The sequence below is a fragment of the Acyrthosiphon pisum genome, chromosome X (assembly GCF_005508785.2).
Source record: "Acyrthosiphon pisum isolate AL4f chromosome X, pea_aphid_22Mar2018_4r6ur, whole genome shotgun sequence".
Lineage (NCBI taxonomy): Eukaryota > Metazoa > Arthropoda > Insecta > Hemiptera > Aphididae > Acyrthosiphon > Acyrthosiphon pisum.
In genome coordinates, this window is record NC_042493.1 from 36,041,127 (window position 1) to 36,058,563 (window position 17,437).

The 17,437-nt window shown below is 25.7% G+C and overlaps 2 protein-coding genes across 4 annotated transcripts in view; both read right to left on the reverse strand.

Moving 5' to 3' along the window:
- LOC100167380 (solute carrier family 23 member 2) overlaps window positions 1–17,437 on the reverse strand; it is a gene marked incomplete at its 3' end in the record, with an annotated part of 25,653 nt that overhangs the window by 5,481 nt on the left and 2,735 nt on the right. For 2 of the 3 annotated variants that reach the window (XM_029486004.1, XM_001946013.5), the window contains 4 exon segments: window positions 6,507–6,712; window positions 8,750–8,907; window positions 9,621–9,755; window positions 10,348–10,456. In XM_029486004.1, the coding sequence (XP_029341864.1) occupies window positions 6,507–6,712; window positions 8,750–8,907; window positions 9,621–9,755; window positions 10,348–10,386 (538 nt within the window). 3 annotated transcript variants of the gene reach the window in all.
- Window positions 13,711–17,437, reverse strand: part of LOC107885566 — a 7,351-nt gene continuing 3,624 nt past the window's right edge. The window contains exons 2-3 of the mRNA XM_016809215.1: window positions 14,184–14,280; window positions 13,711–13,862 (exon numbers count right to left, since the gene is read on the reverse strand). Coding sequence (XP_016664704.1) covers window positions 13,711–13,862; window positions 14,184–14,280 — 249 coding nt within the window. The remainder of the gene's footprint in view (window positions 13,863–14,183; window positions 14,281–17,437) is intronic.

A 17,437-nucleotide genomic window follows, 5' to 3' on the forward strand; every position in this document is an offset into this window, starting at 1 on the left:
CATTTAAGCGCTTCCTATAAATATTATTGAAGCCGTTCCTTTAGACTACATGCGTTGGTTTGTTAGGTGTGATGAAAAGGCTCTTAAAATGTTGGGTGAGAGGAAATTAATAAGTTAGAATTCCTTTAGTTATATATGAAGATATAGTAGATACTGAAATGTTAAATTTAAGAAAATATTTTCCAAAGGAGTTTTTTAGATTACGAAGGTCATTAAATGATATTGAACATTGGAAAACCATATAATTTCGGAATTTCTTACAATTTACTGGCCCCTTAGTATTAACTATTAAAAAAATATTAAAAAAGGCCTTTTATTTACATTTTATGAAGTTACATTGTGTTATAAAAATTTTAATTACGCCTGATTTATGTTTATTGAATACTTTAATAGCTCACAATTTAATTGTTGAATTTTTTAAAGAATTTAAGGTACATTATGGTGCAAGATGTGTTACTTATAATGTCCATAGTCATTAATTTGTCATTCATTCTATGTAAAAATGCATGGTTGCTTAGACAACTTTAGTGCTTTTAGATACGAAAATTATCTTGGAACAATAAAAAAACAAATTAAAATTTCTCAATTTCCATTACAAGCAGCTGTTAATCGAATAATTGAAAAATGAATATATTTTATAAAAACAACAATAATGAAACTACTTCAATTGAAATTTATAAGTTTGGCAGAGAATGTGATAATGTGACATGGTTAATAATCATTGATTTATATTTTATGAAAATGTAACTTAAAATATTAACAAATATTTTATATGTACACATAATACCTACTAAAAATAATTTTATCATGTTAATGAAATAGGATCTGTGAAACACATATTTAAGCGTAAACTAAAGAAATTGATTTTAAAATTTCCACTTTAATGTGCTTTACTTTTTTTAATATACCAGTTAAATCAGATTTAATTGATTTAACCTTTTTAATTGATTTCTGAATTACTGGATCTGAATGAAAATGTATAAGTATTACTGTAATTAAATATAAATGCTTCTTCGTAGAAATGTCATTGTTATGACATTAAGTCATAATTAAATAACCATACAAATTAAAATAATAACTTACTTATTAATTATATCATGATTTTTTTTTTTTATAGATACAAAAAAGATTTAAATCAAAATTAACAGTAACAATAGTATCAAGGCATAATCTGCTGGTTAATACAATATTTGTAACTTTTATTATGTAACAAATATATTGATATGTAATATTATTATTATTATTTTTAAAATAAAGAAAACTTTTTTTATATAACTACATTATTTAATTTGAATTAATCATGTACCTAAAATATATCCTATATTCACAATCACATTTAGTGTGACTTCTTATAGAATTCTATGAGGTACCTTTTGAACATCGCATAGAAGTTACCTAACATGGTCACTATAATCACCAACAGATTACCTATTAGTTAGCTATTCTCAGTGGCGTGGCGAACGGTAATTTCAGAGGCCTTGGCCTCTGAAATTTTTCTTAAATAGAGCCTATTGATATCACATAAAATTAACATAATGATGGTAAATATATGTACTATGTAGTAAGCATAACTTCTCAGTGATTATTAAATTCACTATCGCTCAACTTGGCATTAGCAGACTTATTACTATCTCTAGATCATCGCCAAGCATTAGCTATGAACATCGCAGATCACAATACCACATCTATGCGATGTTATTAGGTTTGGTTTTTGCACACTGGACGGTAACCAGTATATTGAGGAAAAAAAATATTTTGTTCCAATCACCAATTATTTATTGTTATTTCAGTTTATACTCTATTTAGTAGAAATATATTTATCAGTAATACCAATATTAAAGTTATGTATTTTTGATATAGTTATATAGAAAGACAATGTCAAATACGTACACGCCACGTATAGCCAATATATATACCATATGATGTCTTGTAAAGAATACTTTTATTTTGAATTCAGAATACATATCCGAATACTTTTTTTCACAACTAGTTTTTGACCGTTTTTGAATGGTTGGTAATTAAAATTTATTAATTAATAATTAAAAATACGTCGTAATCATAAGTTGTTTATACATTTTGACCACATATGATACAGCCGATATACGGGCCATACGGAATACAAGACGTTGGTGTTTATAAAAATAATTATATCATGGGCCAATATTATATTTCGTTGAAAGAATAAAATTAAAATCATGATGTTCATGACTAAACTATTTTTCTGGACCGGAAAAAAGTATATTTTTAATGAATGAAAAATACAAATAAAAGTACCTATTTAGAATACGTATTTGAATACTTTAAAAAAAAAGTATTTAAAATAGTATTCGAATACATTTATTCGAATACTTTACAAGACTGTAATGATATATGATGTACATAAGTATATTGTAATGTTTTATATTTTAAATTAAAAATAATATATTTATAGCTGTACTGATTATTTTATATTACTGGTATTCCCCTATTTGGCCGTTTCCCTACTATGGTCTACATGGTTTTTTAATATTTATGATCTACCAAGTATATAATATATACATATATCATATTTTTTACTTATCTTAGTATTACATACTATTAATACTATAGTTAATAAATAGTTTGTAATTGATAAGTTTAAAAAAAAAATGTTTTATCAAAATTTAAAAAAGAGTTGTTAATGCATTATAATATATGACTTCATACTAAAGTATAGTGATGATATCAGTACAAATTTTACACGACAATTATTAAGTTTAAGAACAAGTTTACAAAAAAATCAACTTAAAACTATAAAGAGCTTGGCCATGATATAAAAATGATATATGGCATTTATCCACTATATTACCAGAAAATGTTTTAAGTAGGTACATGGGTCATGTGTCATATTTATAACTATACCCATAACTATTGCAGAAGCAGAACGTTCATTTTCATTAATAAAAATAATAAAAAAAACTATTTGAGAAACTCAATAAGTCAAACTAGACTAAGTGATATTGCAATATTAAATATAGGAAGAGAAATTACTAAAAATATAAATATATCAGAAATAATTAATAATTTTGATAATATCAAATGTAGAAAAAAAATGTATTGAAATAAAATATATATTTAAGAATTCAAAAATTAAAAACCATTTATAATAAAGATTAAAGAATATAGATTATAATAATGTTCAATGTTTATTTATATTTGATATATTTTAAACATTTCATATGATAATGTGTGTCCTTTCATTTTAGTACAATATATAGATTACAGTCATTATCATATTAATGATATTTATTCTTAACTTATATTATACTAGCATAGAAGCATACATTAATACATCATAACTAAGAGGTACAGTTATGAGAATTGAGTGAATATATAATTTCATAATTTACTTATTAATTAAGATACTTAAATGTTGTGTTTTTTAGTTATTTAATATGTCAACTTGTATAAAATAAATTTAAATTGTTTTAAGGGGCCTCCAATTGGTTGTTTTACCCTGGCTCCTGAGACATAGATTCGTGCACTGGGTCATATACATGCAAAACTGGGCATTAACGAGTTAAAAAGTTAATTTTATCTAAACTTTTTAACTTAACTAGTTACTTTTGGATATTCATTAACTTAACTATTAACTTGTTAATTTTTTTTTAATTAACGTGAAATTAACGAGTTGATTTTCATTTTACGGAATAAGTTAAGTTAATTTTTTACATTTCACTATTTAAATTTATTTCATTTTTATGTCAAAAATATTTACCGTGATTTCAGATTTGTTTAAAGTTAAAAATTTTATATTTTTCCAATCACTGTATTCTAAAGGAAAATATTATAAATTGTATCATAAAATATTTTATAATAAAAGGTTTTATATTATTAAATTAATTATATCAAGTAACAACAATAATATAGACATAATATAGTCCCTTAATAACTTTATGGTATTATGGCTAAACCTATATGGGCATATTATTGTTATCGACGCGTCATTTCGGGAAAAAATAGATCCGACAAGTCTAAAAATAAACAAAAACCAATCATGGATATTATGATTTTACGATTTTGTGTGATGTGGGACTGAAATTTTATCAGTATTCAGTTGTGAACTTTTGGAAATACACGGATGACACAAACCGTATGCACGTTTATAATTAAAATATATTAATTAAAAATACTTACTCATCATATTCAACAATTTAAATCAATATAAGGACATTTGCATAAGGTAAGGAACAACTAATATTGAAGTGGAAATAGATGTTTAATTATTTTGAATTGTATATTATTATTTAATGTCTTTTAGCATTAAGATTTTCGTCATGACGGAAATAACATTACGATACCCATTCTTAAACGATTGAATTGAACAATAAATTATAAAGCAAAGATGATGGACCAAATTTATTTAAGTTTATTTCAAGTGCATCTTATGCAAGCCAAAATATAAAAAGATTTATAGTTTCCAAACATCCAACTCAAATTTATGAACACATATTAAAGTAAGTACGTTAAGTATTTATAAATTATAAAAATATTTAATTGTTAAATAATCATTAATTATAGGTTCTTAAATTGAATAAGTGTATATGAATTTATACGAATAGAGAAATTATATTTTAAGTTTGTTTACCTAGTTATAAAAAGAAATAATAATTTTTCATTTTTGTTTAACTATTTTTATAATAGAACACATGGAAAAATTCTAGATACATTTAGAGCTAAAATTAAAACTAAAATAAAATATGCTAACAAGACATTTAAATATTAGGTACTAATGAATAATAAATATTATATTTTCCAGCTTCTACATCGCAAACATTTAAATGTGTTCAATATTTGCACCAAAAAAAGATCGAATGAAGATTCTTTTGTTCAAGAATCAAAAAATCAGTTAAAACTTTGCGAAGTTATCATAAATGATTATTTTACAAATAATAATATAATAAATGTTAACGATTTACCACAAATTCTCAAAAAGCCATATTTAGAGTTTCATACTGCAGTTCCATCATCTGCGCATGAAGAGCGCTTGTTCAGTGCTGGGGGACAGTTGTTCGAGAAAAGGAGAGCATCGATAGCAGATAAAAATTTTGAAATGACCCTCCTCTTAAAGTTCAATGAAGTTAAATAACGGTTTTAATTGTTATTATATATTTTAGTATATATTTATTATTATTTTGAATGAATTATTTTTCAACTATAAATATATTGTTATGTAAAAGTAAAAATTTAATTTGATTTAACAAAATAAAGAAAAAAAATTTTTTAGTATAAAGAATAATGCTACCGTCAATCGAGGTGACTTGGAACTACGAGGTGAGATGTAACAATTTGGTTTTTGTTTAAATATTTCAGGATATCTATCAGGGTATTTAATATAATTTAATTGTACCTCCATTAAAAATAATATGTTTTTCATATTTATGACTATAAATTCTATTCATTAGACGTATGCGGAAATAAATATAATTTTTGTAGCCCAGTGCTATTTTTTTAAGCTCATAATACTAAGAAGTATGTCAAAATCGTTTCAAGTCACTTCGATTGACGGTACCTATTTAAGTTTAAATTTATAGTCTGACTATATCTATATGATTAAAATGTGTATGTTAAAATAATAAAATATTATCCAACTATTTCAACTTATTTATTATCTTTTTGTTAAAATTATATGTTAATTATAATACTGTATAGAATTAATATTATATTATACTAATATAATTAATTATAATATATGATTATTAAATTATATAAATATAAACAACTAAACTGATTTTAATATTTCAGTATTTTACTAAGTATGTAATACCTATTATCTATTTAATAAAATATTTAGTGATTATTTATTAAACACGGTAATACTCTATTTCAAACGCACATACACAAATAGTATATGTTTGCAAGGCTTGATTAAATAATATTAATTCATTATTTTTAGGTATTTATTACTTATTATGTATATGTAACTACTGTTCTTTTTTTTAGAAATGAAAACTTCAATGAAATATACTAATATACTGTGTAAAGTATAAACATTTGTTCTATAGTCATAGTCCAAAAATTAGTTTTGGTTTTCAGGGTTTGTATAAAAATAAAGTATGCGTAAAAAAAATAGATAAAAAGTTTAAAAAAAATGTGTATTAACTTTTAAATTTTTGTTATTGGTGCATATTAACTTAACTGAGTTAAAAAAAAAAATCATTAACTTGCCCCAGTCTTGTATACATGCATAGATAAATTTAGTTGTTGGTAAGGAAACTAGTTCAAAATGATTAAAGTAAAAAGGATGGATTTTCCAATATTATTTATTTAATCAACATTTAGAAGATATTGTATCTGGGATTCAGTTTACCTGCAGGGATAACAAAATTACCCAGACTCAAAATTCCGATTTTGTAGGTATTGAATCTTGTAATTTGGGACTCAATAATTAGGCCCAATAATTATATCATATATGTTCAGACCCAAAAAACTACTGGTCGTCTTTGAAGTATAGTTTATAAATTATGATGTACAATGTTAACACTCACCGGAATATCCAAGAAAAACCTGAAACAAAGCCGATACGGCTATTGCACCTGAAAGTTCTCTCATACGCACTTTCCAAAGTTCTTCTTGATCATAAGATGTCATTTCGATGATGCTTTCCCTAGAGGGACACCTCCATTGTGGTAGTTTTAAAATTGCCAACGTCGGTACGAGAAATGAAATCGTTCCTCCTTGTACGATCGGAAGCCTGTTAGAAATAAGCTTCTGTTGTTGTTAAATAGAAATAATAATGGGTTGTAGATAATTAATTTTAAATTTTTTTAGATTCTGAGAATACCGATGGAATCTACCTATTGCTTTTACAATTATGTGTGATTTTTTTTTTTTACTATTAATTCACCTGAAAGTACCATTCATTATTTATGAGCGTATAAATTTAAAATTCTCACGATATTGGATATATTCACCGGTAAATTATCGAATTCCTATTAATCGATTATTGATATTATTTTGTGATTCAAAAATGAATAGTCATAGACACTTGACATTTTCACAACATAGGTATTTATATTATCATTTTTCATACTTTGCAACAGTTTCAAAATATTTTGATTCTTTTTAAGCTATTTATAGCAATGATAAATATTTGGTTGTTAGTATTTTTTTTTTTAATTATTAAATTGAATTATTTTTTGACAAGTATTCTAGAATGTGTGCAACGTCTTCGCTCAGAATCATTTTTGGTATGTAATGATTTACTATTGAATTCAAATATAACATGTCTATTACAACGCCATGCTCGACACCTACTGTACAGGAGTGGTGCCACTTATCCACCTTTTTAAAAATTTATTTATGAGTTTTAAATCTATAAAACTAATAACGTTTATTAATTATTAGGTAACCGTAGTAGACTGGGATAGGTAATTAACCTTGGGTTGCCATAGGTATTTTTTTTTCACTTCAACGGGGATAAACATTTTTGTATAATTTTTAAGGAAAAATCGAACCACGGTCAACTCGTTTTAGCACACTATTTTTACGTAACTAGAATAGGTTATCTCATATGGTCATCACTACGCCATGCGTTTGTATGCGCAAAAACCAACTCAACGTTACAAATTGCTTTGAGTAACGGAAAAAATTATCAACAAGCGATAAATGATTACAAAAATGTAACAGGGAGAAAAAGGAAAATAACGAACATAATTTTATTATTCATTAATAATTGTCGTCACCAAGCCAAAAAATAATTTAAAAATTGATTTTGTCAGTCAATCAAAAAATCAACTTGATTTTTTTATTATATTACAAAACAATATTGATTTTTAACTAGACATGTTTAGAAAAAGACAAATTGTTAACATATTTAATTATTGAAGTTTGATTCTTGATAAATATTCCATCCCTAAACAATTTATTGGGACAACGGGACGCTATAATCAAAACCGGGAGGCGCGACGTCTGGCAACATTAACTTAATAAAAATCAAATATGATTAGCTTAATAAGTTATAGATAGACGGTCCTACATAATATTGTAGTTTCACATAAACTAAAAACTGATTAATGATTAAATTATTAAAATAATATTATTCAAGCATAGGTACGAATGGATTATAAAAAATACTACGATACCTTTATTATCTTTACTGTGAGACTTACGGAATCGTAATAATCAATATTATATGTAATTAAAGCACAACTATTGTTTCAAAACGATAAATAAAATGTACCTAATTGGTCGATAAAATTGAATGTGATTAACTAGTTATATGGTGGTATTAATATCAAATACTGATTAAACTTAATCGTTATTAATTATTATTATGTACCTATATTAATGGCGTCAAGGCCCTCTTTGATGAATATCGTTATTCCTGGAAAAATTAATAGGAACGATTAAGGTTTGCGATTGCGATATTCTGCAAAGTCCAAATTCAAAGAGCGTTGTCATCTTTGCAATTTGAAGTTAATATTGGCTGAAGTAGGGAGATGCTATTTCAATCAAATTTTAAATCTAGCTCTTGAAAAAGTCATTACATCTGTTAATAGAGGATCGAAAAATGAAGCTAAATACAATATGACAATGCGGTCAATATTGACACATTTTTCAACTTTGTAGTTTTAGTCATAAAAAAAAAACACCAAGTTATCATTGTTACCAACATAACAAAACCAACATGATTCTTAAAAGACATTAAAGAGTTTTATTTTTGTTAAACGAACCTTGGCTGGATCGGATATTACAAGCTAGTTATAAAAACATATTTACATATACATACCTGCAACCAAATGTAACTTGTATAAACGTCACTATAGCCGTTACGAATATCATAGTTGATATAATATGGCCTCGAGCAGGATCATCTTCCTTCATGCATAGTGCTGGTGTTAGGATAAATGGGATCGATACAATAGCACCAATCATCGTAAGGTAATGCTACAAAAAGAATTTTAAATTATATATCGAGTAATACTAAAATCTGTCACAGGACGTGCTGTCGATGTTTGTTCGATAATAACATAACATGGCAAACAATATTATTATTTTAATTGTACCCATATTAATTAATATATCAAAGGTATTAATATAATCCTAGAAGCTGTTTAATAAGTATTCAGTTCATATTGTTAACGAATAATCTAAAAATGTACTAACACAGTCAGTGGCGTGGCAAACTAAAGAATTATCAGAGGCAAGTATATTTTTACTGTGTTACACAGTGTCTTTTTATAGATATTATAAGTTCATATTTGGATAAAATTACATATTTAAACTGAGAATGTTTATTTTAGTAAGTTTTTTGTAGGTAAAATAATAGTATTATTCATGAATACTTCGATACTTTTAAAGTATATTATTATATTGTATGATGTATCAATGCATAGGTACACACAATGACATTTGAAATTATGTTGGTAAATATACTTAGTAATATAGGCTTGATAATTAACAGACGGTCTTCGCTCAGAATCATTTTTCGTGTACAATAATTTATATAATTTAATTCAAATTTAACACAATGTGTCATCCGTTACAGCGACCTCTCTAGACACTTACTAATTACTATACAACAGAGCGGTGTCCACTTTTTTTATTTTAAATCCGATTATAGATAATGTACGATAGGTAAGCAAATATTTTTAACATACTTGCAGAGCCATGAAGATACATAAATACCATGGTGGATTATCGTCAATGCCGTATGTTATTGACAATCCTTCGGTGTTTTTAGCATTCGTATTTTTTGTGTGGTCAATGGACTGAGACGATATGAACTCGTTCGACTAAAAATAAAAATAACTATAATTTTAGGCAATCGATGACATTATAGTATGCTTAAATACTTGTATGGGAAATTATGAACTATAATTATTATTTATTGAAAATTGATTGTTCAAAACAAGTTTTTAGTTAATTTAATTTGATTTAAACTTTTTTCTTACCTGTGTTGGGGGTCACTATTTACTTTATGTTTTATTTAAAAATATAATTCTATGTTGTATAGGTTTACTTGTAACTTGTTTTAGAAGATAATTAATGGCCTTGTAGAATCATCAATTCATCGAATTTATATTTTCAAACTGATGAAGTTATTGATGAAATTGGTAAATAAAATAATGTTAAAATGTTAAAATAATTTGTGGGCGATCTAAAAAGTATGAATTTTTAAATGATTAATTTTCGTACTGAAAAATGTATGTTGTTATAAAGTAAAGCAATCTAACGAAAAACTCCCTATTACAATTTTGATTTGAATAGTATGGAAAATACATTATAGTCATTACAAATATGTTAACGTTTTATTGATAAAAAATTAAATTACAGCATTTGGAATAATAAATAAATTAATAAAGTTAAAAAATTGTGTATACAAACGTTTAGGTTGATATTTACAAATCCTTTGTGGTCGTCCATGATTGAGATTGCTGAAATAAACTGTAGGGACGTGGAATGTCACTCCCTGTGGAGGTCTGATAATGTTGTGCTAGAAAATATAAAATGACAGAAATCAAATCGATTAAACATTTGAAATGGTCGAGATAGTATGTAAGATACGTACGACGTTTGTCATTTAACACCAAGATAATATTATATAAGTGCATGAGTAGAGGTAATAAGTACATAAATATTATAGCCATTAATCCAGATCGTAAATTGTGTTATCTTATTTGAATTATGAGAAAAAAATATTTGTTTGTTTAAGCCGCACGAACAAGTACGTTTGGTATGCAAACAATACCTATCTGCATTAAATTATTGTATTTGTTTCCAGAGGTCAATGTCAATACTAATCAAACACTGCTGCAGCCATAAGCGTGCGCACAGGGGGGGGCCAGGTGGGCCGTGGCTCACCCTGCGGGACGTACCGAAATTTGTAGTGCATGATCTAAACATCACGATTTTTGATTTTTTAAATCATAAAACATTAAACATAGGTAGGTGAAAAATTGATACTCAATGATAATAAATAATAATTAATTAAATGTCTTTAAAAATAAAATTGATAACATATTACCATTACAGATTGCAAAATTATATTTATTTAAAATTTAAAACTGTTGGCAATTAAAATATTTCTTATTTAATTTTTAAAAAATATGTTTCTGTTTTTTATCATAATATAAATGATTTGTGCCTTAAATAGTGGGTGATTATGAGTAAGCAAATTAAAGTATGTAACATTTTAATTATTTCTTCCATCGGAGTTCAGGTTTCTTAGTTTTTATTGACTTGGCCCACCCTGCCACAAATGTCTGCGCACGCCTATGGCTGCAGCATTATAATTTTGACAAGTTACCACCTAATAGTACCTAATTATTATTATTAATATTATTATTATTATAGGTACGCTGTGTGCCTGTGTCGTTAAAAATCAAAATGTATTTCTAGAAATATTTATGTTTAACACATCCCACTTCGTCTCTGATTTGTGTCAAAATCGATGCTGAGTGAAAAAGACTGTGTAGGTGGAAAAAATTGCCAAAACCCAAGACATTAGTCCAAAGTCATCGAATTAAATTTTTTTGGTGAAATGGCATATTTTTTTGTATTAATTTCAATTTAATAAACTGTTTGGATCCAGCAAATTGCAACAGAAAGCCACTGGTAGCAGCTGTTTATATATAAAAGTATCTGTTACTCGTATTTGGTCATAGTATTGTATAGGCAGATAACGTTTTCGGACGTCTCTCACAAAACACAAATTATGTTTACCAAGCCCATCGATTATAAATTATATAACACTAACAACTTAACGGGTGTGCTAAACTAAAATATTTAACTGAAATTATTTATAAAATACTAAATTTAATACACTTAGAATTCCCACATTCTTGAAGTATTATTTATAAATTTGGAAAAATTTAGCCAATTGTTAAGTTGATTCTTGTGTAACCATGGATTCCTCCTACTCCATTTGTATTTCCAATTTGAGACCAAAATAAAATATGTAGTACCAGCTATTGACTGGCTGTGGCACTGTGCATAATAATATACTAAATTGCTAAAATAGGTGGGTACTGTAATTTTTTTTTCTGGGGTACGATGACACAACTACCATTTTTAGCTTAATATTGGAAGTTCTAAAATAATAAAAATAAACTTTAAAAAAGAAGATTTATAAGCTTTAAATAAGAAAAAGCGGGTGAGTGGGTGTTTCTGTACAGTAACTTACAAGTGGATGACTGTAGTCTGTAATGGATGGTGTTAAATTTGAATTCAAAGATATAATATCATTGCATACAAAAAACTATTCCGAGCGGTTTGTCAGCCTAGGATATTTTATATTATGTATCTAGTTAAGTTTAATTATTATTATTTGTTTATTATCATATTTGTATATAATAATATACTTTAGAAGTTTTAAGCACTAATGAATAATATTTTTAAAATATAACACAAAACTAAAATCGTTCTTTTACGTATAAATACCTATCTAATTTCGTCCAAATTTGAACATAGAATAACTATAAAAAAAAGGTGGGTAAGTGGATGTCGTTCTGTTGTACAGTAGGTTACAAGTGGGTCACTGTAAAATGGATGGTATTAATTTTGAATTCAATATTTAATTTATATTTATATTTATTTCTGCATATTTCGATACTTTTAAGTGCATAAAAATCCGCGCTCTAGTCATGACAAATCGGGTGAATATCAAATTTTGTAAAAATTCTTCAAACACGGAAAAATAATATAGTAGCAGTCAACATAGGATTGGCTCAACTGAATTTTTAGATTGCACTCGTGACCACAAAACTATATGTATAATGTATATGCTACTAGTTCTGTTTTATTATATGTATTTGGTTCCTATAACCTAATTAACCTGTTGTAGTTTGATAGAACATTATGTCGGTACAATAATGCGTTTTGTCCATACTAACGAACAGTTCTTTACCGATTACAAATCATTTCATTGTAACTACGTAACAATATTCGTTATTATTACAGTAATCTAGATAGTAACAACAAAAATATTATAATGCATGTATGAGCACTACAATCTTATGCTTTTGATATAACAATGTTTTTTTTGTAAATATAACCGTAAAATTCTATAGCAATTACTGATCACTTTTTAGCAACTAATATCCTTGTATATGATTACAACAATTAATTAATTAGTTGCATCTACGTTATACAATATACCTAACAATCAAAAATTTAGGTATCAAACAACAAATAATAAAAACAGTTTCTTAAAAAATGAATTTATTTTTAATAAATAAACAGAAACATACATTATACATAATATATGATTATTAAATTTGTTCATATAAGTTCATATTTGTATATATTCATATAATCATATTCCTTAAAAATGTCAAATATCATTAAAAATATTATGGTAAGTAAAATTGTAATTTTGCAAAAATACAGTATACTATTTAGGTATCCTTGTTTTACAGAGTTTAATTAACTGACATTCAAATTATCTTATCAAATTATCTATTCAAATTATCTATGTGTAATTATTTGCAAAATAATAATTACTCAATTGTTTTATAAATAAAACTTACAATCAGTTAGATATTCTGCATTTAGAGCATGTATTACTTTAAAACAACAATCTACAGCAGATACTACAGAGTGTAACTCGTAAAAAGTACCATCTACAGTTACAAAGTATTGATTTATTTCATTAATTTTAGGACCCACTACAATTACCATTGGTTGTAATGTAAGACCGAGTTTGACATATTTCTCCTCCCTTCTGGTTATTGCTTCTTGTAACTCAGCTTAAGAACTAATATGAAGAATAAAGCCATCTCGCATCTCAATTTTTGATGGTCTCCAACAAACTGTACTCCCTTTTTTTCTTTTTGAACTAACTGGAGAAAACAAAAACGGTAATACCAATAATGCTGCCAATGAAGATGATTCTTCACTATCTAAAATAAAATAAAATAAAATATGTTTTGTTAATATCACAAAGAAATTGAATGTGATAGTTTTGAGTTTAATATATTTGAAGATATTATACATATACGTATAATTCATATTATGTACCTATAATATAATATAATAACTATGAAATAAAAATAAATAGTAATAAATTACACATTCCTAGCATACTTCTACATTCTAAAACTATAAATTACTGATTCAGAATTACAATTCGAAGTATAGGGCAATGGTGATGACGATGCTGATGTAGAAGATGATGATGATTCGGTTGTCGACAATGTTCCTAATGTAGATAGGTAAATCACTATTCAAATCAATGCAGTTTGTTGATTCAGTCTGTGCTATGGTTTCTTCCTGGTGAGATAATGTTGAATGATAATCAATATCAATCCCAGTTAATTCCTTTATAAATAAATAATAATAAAAAGTATACACAATTAAATATTTATGAAAACAGTAAGCCAAAAATAAGTGAGATGCAGTAGTTAAATGGTGTATTAAATTTATATAATAAGCAACAATAGCTACTAGGCATTATTACATAACATTTTTATTTTATTTATCATTCTGTATGATACAGATTTGACAAATTGTATAGTATGGTGAGGTGATAAGCGCGGCAGTGGCATTATTGGCGTAAAAAACTAGTTCTTGTCTTTTGCACATGGTTAAAGTACATTAACTAATACTAACATGCTATTAAAAAAATATATATATTTGATTAAATATATTATAATATATTAGGTACCTATACCTAACAATATTGTAATATTTAAATATACCTACCAATTATAATAATTTTAAATTTAATAAACCGTTTTAGAATCAAATGTATTGCGTTGTTCATGTATCCTAATTCCTAATCAAGTATATAGTTACTTATACATATATATTAACTTTACACAATATGAATTCATTCTTACCAAAAATGGCCCATTGTTAGATGTAATACTTATAACATTTCTCCACTTAGCAAGGTTTTACTGCAATTTTGCTCCATCTCCAATTTAAGAATTAATTCTTTAATTATCTCTTCGGTTATCAAACAAGGCAAGAAATATCTATTCCATGTTCTATATAAGAGCAAATTATCAGAAAAGTAAAGTTGAAAAATTACTAGTAAAATAAATATTATACTTAATGAGGATTGTGAATTTAATGCAGTTGTAGGTATCTATTTTCTTTTTTTAATAATATATTATATATAAAAAAAAAACGATTATTAAAAACGTTTTTGAAGACTTACGGTTAAGATAAGCTCTTGAAAAAAATACACGTTGACTTAAAATTTAAAAATAAAACCATAAATAAATAATAATTTAATGTTGATAATCAGTTTTTGATTTTTACATTTTTTGTTAGATTTTAAGCAGCATATTTCTAAATATTTAATTCAGTTTCTATAAGTGCACTAATTTCATTGTGTTGATGAATAATTTAGGTAAAACAATATATTGTTTTACCTATAGCAGTAGGTATGTGGCTTAAATAAGCAAGCAGTTTAATAACATAACACAAGCGCAGTGACGTTTAAAGGTTATAATGTATCTACCATTTTTGAAAAATATTATCTATAATAAATAATAATACTTACCTTCAAATAAATCAATATAATATTCAAGACCCCATGCCTTCAACATGTCTGCTGTATCAGTGTCAGCTATGATACTATTTACTAACTATAGGATGAAATTGGTTAAATAATAAATTAACACTAATGAGAACTGAGAAGTGTCGAAAAATTAGTAAATATGCCAACCATATTCATTACCAACTATACATTCATCACTCCGCCCAGAATCCAAAAGAACTGTTTCTATATTTTGTATATTTGTTGGTTACTGAATAACCTAATCACGTGGACCTTAAGTTTTTAACTACAAAATCATTTTAGATTCCAAGTGGAGCGATTGATTTGTGTTTTTAATTTTTAATTAAAATTTTTTTTTGTGTCTCTCATCACTTTTAAGGACAGTAAAAATCACAATTATTTTTATAAGCATTTTTAACATTTGGTAAAATACATAAAAATGACGAAAATTATTTTGAATAAGAAATTCTTAAAAGTTTTTGTTTTAAACCTAAGATTTCTTATATAATACTTACAGGTTTCTACATAAATTTCTCTAAGACAAAACGAACAAAATGATTAAGATCGTTATTCTTTGTTTAAATATCAAATTTCGTCAAAATTTGAATATAATATACCAATAAAATAAAACTTTTTTATGTTTTTTTATAATTTTTGGACGTATGAACTACTTATGTGATACCTTGTTATAAATTTTCGATCCTTACCTATAACAACTGAACATTTTATAAATTTGTAACTACGAAATAACTTGCAAATTGTTGAAATGTTGACGAATTTTGTCAACATTTTAAATTAAAATGTTTATGAAATAAATGTTGTAAAAGGATAAAGAATTTTTACATTTGATTCCAAAATTATATAAAAAAGCTTATAAAAAAAACAATGTCCGTGTATCTTTAATATGTTTAACTGTTATTATAAAAATATTTGAGGAACCCTCAAATTCAATTTTTAAGATTTTTGACTCAGCCAAACATTTTTTATCGACATTTATATAAACAAAACTAAAAAATTTTAAATATTAAATGTCTATAAATAGGTAGCTTAAAACAAGTGAAAATAATTTTAAATTTTTAACATAATATAATATAGACAATTATATAATGATTATCTGGATCCCTATTTTGAACGCCATACAGATGGAATTCATATTATGTTGAATCCGTCCGTTTTCAATTATTCAAGTGAATAATATAAATTGGTATTTTGTAATATTATACGGAAAGTAATCGTATGCATTGTACATACGGATTATTTTTATTATTTTCGTATGTGAGGAATTCCATATAAATCCCATATACTTTTTAAGTTTTTAGAAAACTCTAGATATTCACTCAATTTTTGTTCAAAATTGTTAAATATTATTGCTCTGTATAAAAATATGTGATACCTATAAATATATTTAAATACCAAGGTATTGAATAGTTTGGAAATCATGCTGTTTATACCTACTGGGCATTTTTAAGAGTCGTACGTTCGTTTCATACGATGAAAATTTAATTTAATCAATGTTATTAGTTTTTTTGGTGTAACTAAATCAATTTTGTTAAAAACTGGTTTTGCGAAAAAATCCCAGTTTTTCTTTAATTTTTTTGCTGTTTTTCATGATGCTTTTGATAACAACAAAGAATATTACATTTTAACCTCAGAAAAGATGGTTATGTTCAATTTATAGTTCTACTTCAACTATTTATACAAGAAAAAAGTTAGGAAACAGAAAAAAAAATCACACATCATTGTAAAATCAATAGGTACATACCTACTTCGCTCTGCTCGGAATCTAAAATGCGCACATTGAGTTCTTAATCTCAAAAATCAAAATGTAAATTAAAACAAACAATGTATATTAATATATTATAATATTATTTATTCTTGATTAATGAGTTTTTTTAAATGTGTTAGGAAAAATATCGTAACTTTTTTTCTTTTTAGCTTGTACCTTTGATAATTGCAATAGCAGAATAG